Below are 14572 nucleotides of genomic sequence, written 5' to 3'. Positions count from 1 at the left end.
TTATCGTATTTGTTTCATTATAATACTATCACTAGTTGACTTGGTGGATTGTTTACGTTGCTGTTTGATGACATCAAAACATCTCCAGAATCTAATGGTTTCATCAGCACCAGCCGAGGCTACAGTTGTACCATCAGGAGAGAGAGACATGTGCAATATCCTGGCTGTATGACCTAACAATAATAAATAATACATTAAGATTAAATCAACATAGTTCTGAACTGATTAAATTTAAAATACGTCAGTTGTCTGAGAATCTCATAGTGTGAATTAAAGTTCTGTTTTAATATTTTTCCATTGCTCAACAATTGATGTAATGAGCACTATTTCAACAGTGAAAATATTTTATTATTGTAGTTCTAAACTGATATACATATCAAATTATTATACGTATGAAATTACACCTAAACCAAGAGTTTTATGACATCAAAATCTGCCAAAATCATATAAGGCCAATTGTAATTGTGATGTCATAAAATATTTAGTTTTAGTGTGTTGTAAGAACCACATCAACTGATTGAAAATTGGAATAGTGCTAATTGATTCTATCAGCGTCCCTGATAAAATAAAGGATAACTTGCCAGGCAAGTTAATATAATTATGCCAACTACAGCTTTGATTTTGAATAAGAATATTTGGCAGTACAGTAACAATCACCAGTATGAAATATTCAACCTTCACTCATACACTTCTTTTGAACTCTTTAGGGCGATGCTGAATAATATTGAGTATGAGTTATTGCCCTTGTTCTTGAAAATATTCAATCTTTAGCGGTACTGAATAATAAAACCAAGTTTTGTCAAAATCCGGCAAGAATCATGCCTTCTAGAGTTTCAATAGGGTTTATCCATGGGTGATAACCAACCCTCATGCCAAGTTTTGTCAAAATCCATCAAGAACTGTGCCTTCTACAAGCTAAAATTGAACGTGTTTTCAAGAAAAAGGGCAATAACTCATACTAATTATTTTTCGATTTTTCTGAAAAGAGACAATCACAACAAGTTTTGTCAATTGCATATTCTAGAGTGTTTACGCGCCTAAATCTGAACGAGTTTTCAAGATCAAGGGCAATAACTCATACTAAATATATTTCGATTTTTCTGATTTTCAATAGGCTTTATCCGTGGGTGATAAACTCTCACATCAAGAATTGTGCCTTCTAGAGTGTTTACGAGTTAAAAATTAAAGACATTTTCAAGAACAAGGCCAATATCTCCAACTAAATACTTTTCTATTTTTCTGATTTTCAATCAGGTTCATCCTTGTATGAACACTCACAGCAAGTTCAAAATCTGCCAATCAGTAAACCTTCTAAAGTTTTTACAATTTTACAAGCTCAAATTGAACGCATTTTCAAGAACAAGGGCAATAACTCATACTAATTATTTTTCGCTGTTTCTAGTTTTGTCAAAATCCGTCAAGAAATTCGCCTTCTAGAGTATTTACAAGCATTTCAAGAACAAGGGCAATAACTCATACTTAACATATTTCGAATTTTCTGATTTTCAATAGGGTTTATACTTGGGTGATAAACACTCATGCCTAGTTTTGTAAAAAATCGGTCAGGAATTGTTCCTTCTAGAGTGTTTACAAGCAATTTGTGGACAGACGAACATGGGTGACACCAATATTACAATATTGTAATGTAATTTTAATCTTAATTGCCTTCTACCATTTGTAGTTTGTTTCTTCCCCTGATGAAGTCAAAAAATTTTTTACTAAACGTTGGGTATTAAAGGATGGTATTTGATGTCAAGTTTTATTATTTTTTACACCAAGTTCAGTATACATCAAATGAATCGCTGTACTACTAGTGGTGTTGGTGAGTCCATCAAAAAGTCTTCTTTGAGTGGTTATTGCTTTCTGCTTTTTCTTTTTGGAATCTATCCCTTATAGCGTAATTTACTATTACCTTTCAACTCGGCTACTTTAGCCATTGCTGGGTATTTCCATACTATTAGTTGATTCAACTGATATCCATGACCTGAAATAAGTTCTCTGTGTTCTTGAGACCACAGTATAGAACACACCTAAAATATGAAGAAACATTTACATTGACTTTTCACAACTTACCCATATTATGGTAGGACTTGGTGATACAATATTTATCAATATGAATTTGTATTGTTAACATCGCCTGATTAAAAAGTATCGAATAAATTCTTTGTCCAGATAAGATCACCTACACAATTTTAATAAGTAACTTAATGTTAATGAAATAGAAGTCTTTTTAATGATATGAAAGACTAGGTTGTTATTTCATAGAGAAACTTTTTTCCCTTACATTTAAAGTTTTTAGATTGAGAAAAAATCAACAATTTTGTTTCAAAGATAGCTTGCCAGGCAAGGTAACCTACACCCACTACCAGCTGTCAGAAATGATAAAGTCTGTAGTTGCTAAATAATAACTTTTCAAACAATCTCTGAATAATCTCTTTAATTGTGCCTCTATCATGTATACAAGAAATGTGGACGGATGGATGGAGAGGAACGACAGCAATATACATCCACATTTCCAGGTGGGCGTATAAACCTGTAAAGATAGCTTGCCAGGCAAGGTAACATACGCTCACTACCAGCTGTCAGAAATTATAACAAAATCTTTAGTGGCTTAATATAAATTATCAAAACCTTAAAATCGTCTATCAGTCAACACAAAAACCTGAAACAGTTCATCAAATTATCATCAAATTCAAACAATGTCTCATCACTGTACAATAACTTTTCATCGGATTATTACCAATTTCTAACTTAACCAACTCTCATCAATATATACATGCATACCAAGTTTCACCAAGATCAGATAAAAACTGTAGTCTCTATCGTGCCTGCAAGCAGAATTTGACTAAGTCAAGGGCAATAACTCATCCGATTATTACCAATTTCGAAGTTGACTGAGATCTCATCAATATATACATGCATACCAAGTTTCATCAAGATCGGATACAAACTGTAGCTACTATCACGTCTACGAGAAATGTGAACGGACGGAGGGACAGGGGTGACGGCAATATATGGCCACATTTCCATGTGGGCATAATAAAAACCATACTTAGACCTTTATCAATAAAGCAGACCCAAGTTTAAATCTAAGCAAATAGAAATAATAGCTCCTTCATATTCTCAAAATAACATACACAATATGGAATAATGCTGTTTTTAAAATGTTTTAGGCTGATTTAATTGATTGCCATACCTGTGAGTTAGTGTTTACAGCATTCAGACACGTTCCACTGGTCATATTCCAGAATCTTATATGTCTATCACTTGTGCCACCACCACTGGCTAGCAGAGATGATTGCCATGGACACCATGATATAGCCTGAATCAATTGAAGACCAATTTGTTAAAATTTCAGCTTTTGCAATATCTTTCAAATCACTTAATTTTAAGCATGTATTTACGTCCACAAAGCAGCTTTTAGACTCAATAAGGAGCAAATAGACCGAAACATCTGTCTCTATTACAGCCTCTTCTAGCTATTTGGACAGATGTCAGCTGGTATAGAGACAGCTATTTGGACAGATGTCAGCTGGTGTAGAGACAGAAAGAATAAGCCCTGTTAAATGGGGACAGTCCGCATGTGAGGGGGTTAAACCTATTTAGATACCTCAGACCTACAAAACCCAGGCATATTCGGAAAGATGAATATTTTTGTAGTTCAGTCATATCATCATTTTCTCAGCCAAAACGAAAGTTACAGCAATGCCCAACACTAATTCACAATCATCTTAAAGGAAATTCAATATTATGTTAGATAAAACATATCTTTGGAGGTGTGGAAAATCCCCATTTAACAGGGTCTTTTTCTTCTGACTCTACTCCAGCTGACAACTGTCATAAATAATGTAGTCTCTATCAGGCCTACAAGCCAAATTCGAATTCGAAATTCTCATCAATATTTACATGCATACCAAGTTTCATTGAGATCAGATAAAAACTGCACCCTGTATCATGACTACAAGCAAAATTTGAAGAGTTTTTATTTAGTCAAGGGCAATAACTCTTAAACCATTCATCCGATTATGACCAAATTCAAACTTGACCGAGATCTTATCAATATATATATGCATACTAAGTTTCATCAAGAACAGATAAAAACTGTAGTTTATATCATGCCAACAAGACAAATTTGCATGTTTTTACTAAGTCACGGGCAATAACCCCGAAATCATTCATCCAATTATAACCAATTTCGAACTTGACTGAAATCTCATCAAGATGGAATCAAAATTGTAGCCTTTATCATGCAGACAAGACAAATTTAACGCATTTTTATTAAGTCAAAGGCAATAACTCTGAAACCGTTCATCTGATTATTACCAATTTCGAACTGGACTGAGGTCTTATCAATATCTACAAGCATACTAAGTTTCATCAAGATCAAATAAAATTTTTAGCCTTTATCATGTAAACAAGCGAAATTTAACATGTTTTTACTAAGTCAAGGGCAATAACTCTGAAACCATTCATCCGATTATTACCAATTTCAAACTTGACCAAGATCTCATCAATATATACATGCATACCAAGTTTCATCAAGACCGGATAATAATTGCAACCTTTATCATGCATACAAGCCAAATTTGACGCGTTTTTACTAAGTCAAGGGCAATAACTAAATATAGCTTGCCAGGCAAGGTAACATACGCCCACAGATAGCTTTGATTGTAAGTATTATGAAATTAGATATATTTACCATCTTCATAATGACATTGACACACAAAATCAAAAGAATCTAAGAATGTAAAGAATTGTAGCTTGTAGAGTGAGCACGAGTTGCACAATATAGCTAATAGAGTAAAATTTCAAGTCAGACAGGATATTTTGGTGAAAAATTATCCGATCATCACAAAAATCGATAGGGATCATCTTCATAATGACATTGACACAAAAAATCAAAATCAAAAAAATCATAATTCCAGTCAACCCAGCTGAAAATGGGTATGGATAATTCTGGAATGATCAATGTCAAGGAGGTTGGCCAAGAACCAGCTCAGGATCCTTAGTGAACCTTAGTTGTTATCCTTGTAAAATATAGTTGTTTGTTTCTTTCTATGTTTATAATGCTTTCAATTCCTACCTTGACAGAAGAATGATGTTCAGTAAGAGAATAAACAGGGGTTTGATTCTGTCCCAAGGTAGCATCCCAGATGTTGAGTAGATTATCATTAGCTCCACTAGCTAGATATCTTCCATCAGGTGACCAGCGCAGCCCACAAATCTCTTGAGTATGGTTACTTAAAGTAGCAACATGATGATCTTTAACCCGCACATCATGATGATGAATCTGTCCACAACGTGATCCACTGAAACATCAAACTAAACATTAGTTTATAGTTGTAAACACATTAGTTTATAGTTGTAAACACATTAGTTTATAGTTGTAAACACATTAGTTTATAGTTGTAAACACATTACTTTATAGTTGTAAACACATTACTTTATAGTTGTAAACATATTAGTTTATAGTTGTAAACATATTAGTTTACAGTCAATTGTAAACATTATATTTTAATGTTGCCTGTTAATTTGGTTCAAATATCTTATCACAACTACTAAGAGAAAAATTGTCTGTATGTGAATTGGGGACACTGATATCATCAATTGGTGCCATTCCAAATTTCAATTAGAATTCTGTCGTTCCTGCAATTTCCAAAGATATTTTAAAAGATACAACCAATTTTATGGAAGGCGGAATGGCTTTTTATTCAATGTTCCTCATTGCTATCTCTTAATTTGCAAGCTTAATGCAGTCTTTGAAATCAACATTTGTATACAAAAATCATAATTTATACTGAAATTCAACATTTTTCGATAAACATCCAGTTTTCCAATTATTTAATTAATAGAACTCTTGCCAAAAATATCCTCAAATACAAATCTAGCTCAACATATCTTCAAATGCACAACGTCACACACAAAACACTACCAACAAATGTTTAAATGAAAAAGTGTTCAATCTTTAGCTCGTGAAAACTCTAGAAGACAAATATTCAATCTTCAGCACGGTACTGAATGTTTTGTCAAAATCTGGCAAGAATCATGCCTTTTAGTGTTAAGCTAAAATTTGAAAGCGTTTTCAAGAACAAGGGCAGTAACTCATACTTAATATTTTTCAATTTATCTGATTTTCAATAGGGTTCATCCTTGTTAAATAACAAACACTCATGCCAAGTTTCGTCAAAATCGATCAAGAATTGTGCCTTCCAGAGTGCTTACAAGCTAAAAATTGAATGCGTTTTCAAGAACAAGGGCAATCATTCAGTAAATATTTTTCGATTCTTCTGATTTTCAACAGGGTTCATCCTTGGGTGATTACGAACACTCACATCAAGTTTTGTAAAAATTGTGTCTTGCAAGTGTTTACAAGCAAAAATTAAACGAGACTTACCTGTAAGTTGAAGTTTGATTATAATTATTTATCTGTCAGATGACGATATCAGAGATAACAGGAGATGCACACGCAGTCTCATACTTCATTTTGTAAAGGTGAATGATAGCAAACAATCATAAACCCAAGAGTAAAGGGAGGGCAAAAAACTCAAGATTCTATGCCTTAGAACTCCATTGGGTGGGCATGTTATCTCTTAGATCGTCATCTGACAGATATAGAATAGTAATCGTTATTGACAGGTAAGTCTTGTTAAATTTTTAAATTCTATATCTCTTAGAGAACCCATAAGTTGCTATCAGGAACACAAACTCTTAATAAAAGAGAATTTTTCATACAAACATATTTTGATCTAACAATTTTGTTCATAAGTTAGTGTTTATATTTTGTAATATTTTTACTCCAAACCTCTCTTCTTTATTTAAAGGCTTCTTATAAAATTAAAATGGAAAGCACTATCCTTATGATATAGCAAGAACGGTAGGTATCAATAGGTACAAGATTTCTGAGCTGCATTACAGGATCGAAGCTCAACAAATAGAATAAGGGACAACAATACTAGTATCAACACCAGATAATTGTAGAAGACACTTTAACAACCTATAAATAGTATCTCTAGAAACTTGTTTATATGGTTTTTGAAAACTTATTAACAGCCTTTGACTGGTGCCTCTTGTAGTATTAGTACGTTTCACATTTTCATTAAAGACGGTAACAACACATAATCTCTTATCTGGAGGGTAACCTGGTAAAACTAGTTCTTCATGTTAGTTTCAATAATTCACATATTCTAACAAGAAGTGAAGATTTCGATACAACTATATTGTTTATATCTTTCAACTGTAAGGCCTGTATCCTTTTGCCTGATAAAATTGAAATCAAACCCAGTAACTTAAAGTTACCTTTGCTTATTTTTCTTGGTCAAATCATGCTTATTGTTTGAATAATTAATGTTTCTAATGAATATATCAAGTATTCTTGAGTGCTAAGATTGTGTAAGGATGTAGAAAAGCTTGGGGATAAAATTTACTGAAATCCGATTGAAAAAGTTAAAAATAGATTTCTTGTTTACTCACTGACTAAAGTAGATCGTGATAATCTAGCCACATTTTCGTAAAACATTTTATTAGCCAAACCATGTTTAAGAGACATATTTGTAAGTTAGAAATAATGTTATTAAATACACAGTGTATTCAGAAAATAAAAAAACATTGTCTTTTTCCCTATTTTGGAAACATAACTATTGAAATTTAAAACTTTTAGGTTGGTATTTGGCTGTTTTGATGATGTTAAACTGTGAAAAGGCATACATAGAGTTACCTCCCTTAAGGAAATTGTGAGACCCGATGAGCTAATTACGAGTTAATTATTGATTTCTGAGACAAACTGGTATTTATCCCAATCATTAGAACATCTCTGTGTTCGATTTATATAAGTATTAAAGTCGTCCAATAACGGCATATATATAAATAAATGAAAATAAGGGAACAGCACTTTAAAACTTAATAATTTCAAAGTTATCCTCCTAACTGTAGATAGTGTCCGTAAAAAATTAAACACTAAATTTAACATCACAAATCAACTTATTTCTTGGTAGGAAAAGTCTCATATAAAAAACGCCTTTTGAAAAATCTTATAACCACTGGTTGTGTTTCAACAGGTTTGTGATCTCTAACAATAAAGTTGATAAGGCACTTGATAATCACATGTATGAAAGATTCTTATTGAATAACAAACTGAGCTTGTCAGGCAAGGTAATAGATGCCCACTGCCAGCTTTGCTTTTAAATAAAAATATTTGGCAGAACAGTAATCATGACCTGGATGAAATATTCAACCTTCAGTCATACACTTCTTTTGAACTTTTGTCAAAATCGAGCAATTTAGTGTTTATGAGCTCAAAATTGAAAGCGTTTCCAAAAACAAGAACAATAACACATTCTAAATATTTTTTCAATTTTTCTGCTTTTCAATAGGGTTCATCCTTGGGTGATAACAAATACTCACACCAAGTTTCATCAAAATCCATTAAGAATTGTGTTTGTGTGTTTATGAGCAATTGTGGACAGATGGACCAACAGACAGACATGGGTGACACCAATATACGCCCCCCATTTCATATAGGCATATAAAAATTCTCCCACTTCATGGTAAGTTCCTTCAATGATATTTTTCTTTTCTCATTCTAATAATTTCATTGATATGGTAGGCTGTTTCTCTTAAGGTAATTTAAAAGGATGGGTTATTGATAATTGGTATAACCTAAAATGTTTATAAAGATATCATGTTTTTATCTGCTGTAATTTCTTTCCAGAAATTTATATGCTCTTTCAATTTACCACCTTTATAATCAAGGAAGGATTTAATTAATTCCTTCTTGCCAAAATTTTGGAACATTTCCCGATCTTAAAGGCTTACCTCATTGAAATTCAAAATTGTTGTGTCATGAATTATAAGTCCTTCAATGAAGGATTTGAACTGATTGTGATGGGGTTTTCCGCCATCTTGAACTTAGTTCTTACTTTCGCTTTTGATAAAACCTATGAAAAGATTAGTTTACTGAGAAATCTCAAAGCTGATTAGTTTTTTGATGTGTTCCCTTTCAAAGTTGGCATTCCCAATGATGAGGCTGTGTGCACATCACATGTGATCTCTAAGATTACGTTATGTTATTCTAGATTAGAAAGCTCTGAACACTAAAACGATCAAAATTGACCATTTAAGGTAATTACCCCCACTAGGTTGAAACTCCTGCCCTTTGTGAAAATTATCTAACTGGCAATACAAACCTTGATAATATATAACTGTTCCAATCTAGGGCACCAACTCTAGCAGCATGTCCTGTCATTGTTCGAACATGTTTCTTTGTTGATATATCATAAATCTGAAGTAAATATTAATAAATAACAACTTATATCCATTCAAGCTTAATTGAACTCTTCAGAAATGTACTAAAAATTAAAAATAACCCAAACTAGGATTTTCATTGTCTATTTCTATAATTTCTTTTCAATATAAGGCAGATCAGAGTCGTCTATTGCAGTTTTTCCATGTCAGTCCCTAAACCCGCATCACTGACAAATGGAAACCAGGTTGAAAAATCTGCAGGTATTATCTCTACATATGTAGGGTTTAACCCTGGACCTTCAGGTTAGTAATATCCAATTGATGAGATAGCATGTGATAGATGAGATAGGAAGTGTATAGCGCATTGATCCAAGGCAACTTCTAAATAACAGCCCAAAATGCTGGATAAGTTATATGTACTCCGTGGCATATTTAGAGGGTGGGCCATTGCCCCCTTCAGGTCTCACTTTGAAGTGAAAATTAAACACTCTTAATGCTCTAAATTCTTTTTGGGAAATCTGTTGGCCTGGCCTCTGGGGACTTCGGCCCTACCATTCTTATTATAGATAGCTTGCCAGGCAAGGTAATATACGCCCACTGGCAGCTGTGATTTTAAATAAAAATATATTGAAAAAGATATGAAGTTGAAATTTGATTTTAATAAGATTGTAGCCTTTCGGGTCTCGTCAGACATATTCTAGATACACCCCTGTTTGTACTTACCATGATGTTACCACTACTAGTTCCAACAGCTACAAAGTCATCTTTATCAATACATTTAATACTTGACACATATTCCTCAGCTCTCTGAAGCTCTAACAATTGTGTGTTACTGCCTTCAGTGGCATCCCACATATACACAGCATCATTTAAAGCTACATGTAGATAGTTGTGATGAGACCAATCCAATAGATTTAAATCTGAAATATTCAACTGTTTCAGTCTAAGTCTTTGTGCCCTTGCTAGCACTCATCCAATCCAATTAAGATAGGTTGCCAGCCAAGGTAATATACTGCTTTAATTTTAAATAAAAATATTTAGCAGTAAAGTAACAATTACCAGTATGAAATATTTAACCTTCAGTCATACACTTCTTTTGAGGCGATACTGAATTAATAATAAGTTTTGTCAAAATCTGTAAAGAATTGGGCCTTCTAGAATGTTTACAGACGCATTTTTAAGAACAAGGGCAATAACTCATATTAAATATTATCTTAACATTTTTTGAGTCTTCTGATTTTCGATAGAGTTCATCCTCGGTTAATAACAAACACTCACACTAAGTTTCATCAAAATTCATAAAGAATTCTGCCTTCTAGAGTGTTTAAGATTATAAAATTGTACACTTTTTCAAGAACAAGGGCAATAACTCATACTTAATATCCTTTGATTCTTCAGAATTTCAATAGGGTTCATCCTTGGTTGATAAACACCAAGTTTCATCTAAATCCATCAAGAATTGTGCCTTCTAGAATGTTATATGGGAAAAATATTTTCAAGAACAAGGGCAACTACTCATACTAAATATTTTTCTGATTTTCAATAGGGTTCATCGCTGGTTGATTACAATCATATCGAGTCTCGTCAAAATCAGTCAAGGATTATACCTTCTAGAGTGAAACAATTGTGGATGGGCGGACGGACAGACATGGGTGCTGGCAATAAGTCAAATAAAATCTTAAAGGAAAGTAGGTGGAGCTTAAGTAAGGTACATGTTCATTTTGATTTGCACAGGCTTCTATTTCTTTGGGTAACTGTAACGTGATCAATACTGTAATAGTTAAATCATTTTATTCATCTTATAAGTAATATATTACACGTGTCTTACTCTTTAACATATTTAAACAATAATTCAAACATCTTGCAAAGAGCAGTGGTCATCACAATAATGTTCAGAAACTGATTGAACACTTTTTATTAGAACTAGACCTGTTCGACACAGATCTGCCCACTTCATGCTATTTTATGTCTGCCGCATTTATATTTCGTAAAACATGAATGGGAACAGACTGTCATTGTTTGGGGGTGTTTGTTTATTCCACTCTAACCTACAAAGGTGTGAAATTGAAAGAACCAATACCACCAATTTACCAACCTCCCCTTTTACTCCAATCTCCAATTCTGTTAGACCTCTACCTACAAGTTCACCTGCTACCCCATCAAAACCTAGATCCAACCCCGAAACTCCAAGATCATCAACCAATTCTACTTTCCGTCGACGTCTAAGCTTAGGTTCTAAATCACCAAACCATCCTCGTCGTCATGATTGTAACAAGAACAAATCAACATGGACACTCCCTGAAGTAACCAAACCAACCACTATCATAGGATCTTCAAATATTTCCCGAATTCCAGAGGTCAACCAGGACACCCAAGCTGAATCTTATCCCGGAGCCAAAATTAACCACATCATCGATATCCTTACAAAGATTAATCCAACATCAATACCATCCAAAGTCCTTCTCCATATTGGCCTCAACAACAAGAATGAACCAGGTGAATCCATCCACAGACAGATGCTGGAATTGTTATCCCTCGCCAAAACCAAATTCCCATCAGCCAACGTATTCGCCACCCAGATACCAGTTTCTTCCATCCTCCAACGCCAGAGACCAAATTTAGCCGCCAACTTACGAAAATTCAACGACCTTCTTTTTCATAAGCCATCTCCGTTTGCAAAGACTATGCCGCGATTCAATGGAATGATCGAGGTAAACCATTTAGATCTCGTCCACTGGACGGCCCCCACTGCCAAGTCTGTATATTTAAATTGGGTCTCCCATTTAAACTAAACGCGGGGGGGAAATATTCCAAAATTAGGACAAACTGTTGTCAATTTAAGTTCACGAATACTTTCTCCCCTTGAAGAAAGACTTCTGGACAAAGGGTTAACCTTCATACCCACCCATAAACCATTTTCGATTGAACCAATTTTGACGTCGGTAACTGAAGTTCAGAGAACATTTAAATTGAATTATTACTTTCGCGAAAAACTTGGCCGCGGTAAACGAATCAAATTTACGGATAGATCTGGCTGGAATCCACCAGATAATGCGATTGACCAAGATATTTTAACTATTTGCGACAATTTATATGAAGAAATTTCTCATTTGCCTTTGGTGAATGAGAAAAACAATCTTACCAATTTTGAACGAAAATCTCTCAATAATCTAAAAAATGACAAAAAACATTATCATCAGGAAAAGTGACAAAGGCAGTTGCTGCGTCATTCAAAATCGCGATGACTACATTTTTGAAATTGATAAACAGTTGAACATTTCAAATCACTATCGCCAACTTCATACACCTATTTTTATGGAAACTGTGCGAGAAATAAACAATATTCTACAAAATTTGGTTAAAAAGAAATTTATTTCAGAAAAGCAATATGACTACCTTTCCGCGTCCACTGAGCCTCGCCAACGACACATTTACACGCTTCCGAAAATTCATAAAAATCCCGAAACTGAGTGGTCCATTGCCAACAAAATTCCTAAAGGTAGACCAATCATTTCTGATTGTTCTAGCGAATCATACCGAGTTTCATAATACATAGATTACTTTTTACTGCCACTAGCATGCCAACACCCTTCTTATCTGAAAGACACAACCGATTTTGTTGAAAAAATCAAGAAATTGGACATTCCCGAAAACGCGTATTTCATTTCTTTGGAAGTAACCAGTATGTATACCAACATTGACAACAATGTTGAAGTGATTCAACATTGACAACAATGTTGGTCTTGACGCCGTCCGTAAGGCATTTGTTCGATATCCATGTTCTGATCGACCTGATACAGAGATTTTAGATTTACTTAAACTATGTTTAACGCGTAATGACTTCTTTTTTTAATGGAAAAATATATTTACAAACATCTGGAACTGCTATGGGCAAACAATTTGCCCCTATTTATGCGAATATATTTATGGCCGAGTGGGAGAGGGAGATAGAAAATAATTCACCGTTTAAACCTTTATTTTACGGCCGGTTTCTTGACGATATTTTTATCATTTGGTCCGATACTCTAGAACATTTCTGGAAATATTTCTAAATTTTAAACAACCACCACCCTTCTGTGAAATTGACAGCAAATATCAGCGAAAACAGCATGGATTTTTTGGACACCACGGTGTTCAAAGGCAACAACTTTCTTTCTTCTAAAAAATTTTTTAAGGAAACTGATACCCACCAACTTTTATACAAAAGCTCGTTCCACCCGAACAAAACATTTTCTGGAATAATTAAATCTCAAATTCTAAGATTTCATAGAATTTGCACCCAGCAGGCTGATTTTGAATCCGCCTGTAAACTAGTTTTTGACAAATTAAGGGAGAGGGGATATTCCAAAAGGTTTCTTCGAAAAATTAAGAATGACACGCTTTCAGACATTTTGAGAAAAGAAGACCCCCCTCCACCTTTTATTGGATTCGGTTCATTTCCCTGTGGAGGTCCTACTTGTCGCACATGCGAACACATACATGTTACCCATTTTTTCAAAAATAACAAGAACGGAAAATTGTTTGCGATGAATAACCTAATTTCTTGCGGAGATCAAAATATCATATACCTAATTTCTTGTAAAAAATGCGATGTACAATATGTTGGCGAGACTCAAAATGCGCTTCGAACGCGATTCAATGGCCATCGCTATGATATAGTGCATGGCAAGGATAGACCAATTGCGAATCACTTCAACCTTCCCGATCATTCCATTGATGACCTTCTCATCATGCCTATAGAAACAGTTTCTACATCACCTAGCATGAAACCTAAGCTTAGACGTCTACAACGCGAAAGTTATTGGATCGATCAACTGCAGACTGTGAGGCCAAATGGACTCAACATTCAACATGATAACCAGATAATACCCTTTATAACGACATTTGATTCTACAGATACCAAAGCCTCGATAATAGTCAAACGCCATTACTCGGAACTTCAGAACAAATTTCCCCATGTATACACAAAACGTTTGGTTGTAGCTTACAAAATCAAAATCTTAGCAATTTCCTCTTTCACGGTAGACTTGAACCATTGAACAATGTCCATTCATCCTAGGAGCATAGATTTGTTAATATAAATGTATCATGTTCTATCAATAAATTAATCTATTTCTGAGTTAGATTTCAGGGAATACTTATTTCAGGACTGGTGCCATGGCTATATACAGTATATTATATAACATGCAGTGTATTTTTGTGTTTGTGTCTTTTCAACTAAAATCATACTAATGACTAACTAATTTTCACATAATCAATACATTTATCTATTGCTCTGTGACCTAGGCCAGTGCTTTCATTGAGACTTGTCTCAATACACCCTAACACCATT

The 14572-nt window shown here is 34.0% G+C and overlaps 1 protein-coding gene across 1 annotated transcript in view; it reads right to left on the bottom strand.

The window, feature by feature from the left end:
• LOTGIDRAFT_206325 (hypothetical protein) overlaps positions 1-14572 on the bottom strand; it is a gene marked incomplete at both ends in the record, with an annotated part of 22186 nt that continues 7614 nt past the window's right edge. Inside the window, 6 exons of the mRNA XM_009054906.1 lie at positions 1-173; positions 1913-2030; positions 3197-3322; positions 5084-5309; positions 9183-9277; positions 9964-10160. Coding sequence (XP_009053154.1) covers positions 1-173; positions 1913-2030; positions 3197-3322; positions 5084-5309; positions 9183-9277; positions 9964-10160 — 935 coding nt within the window. The remainder of the gene's footprint in view (positions 174-1912; positions 2031-3196; positions 3323-5083; positions 5310-9182; positions 9278-9963; positions 10161-14572) is intronic.

This window comes from Lottia gigantea (assembly GCF_000327385.1).
Source record: "Lottia gigantea unplaced genomic scaffold LOTGIsca_23, whole genome shotgun sequence".
In the NCBI taxonomy this organism is placed as follows: domain Eukaryota; kingdom Metazoa; phylum Mollusca; class Gastropoda; family Lottiidae; genus Lottia; species Lottia gigantea.
The sequence above is the reverse complement of the archived record's forward strand: the minus strand, read 5'-3'. Positions and strand labels throughout refer to the sequence as shown.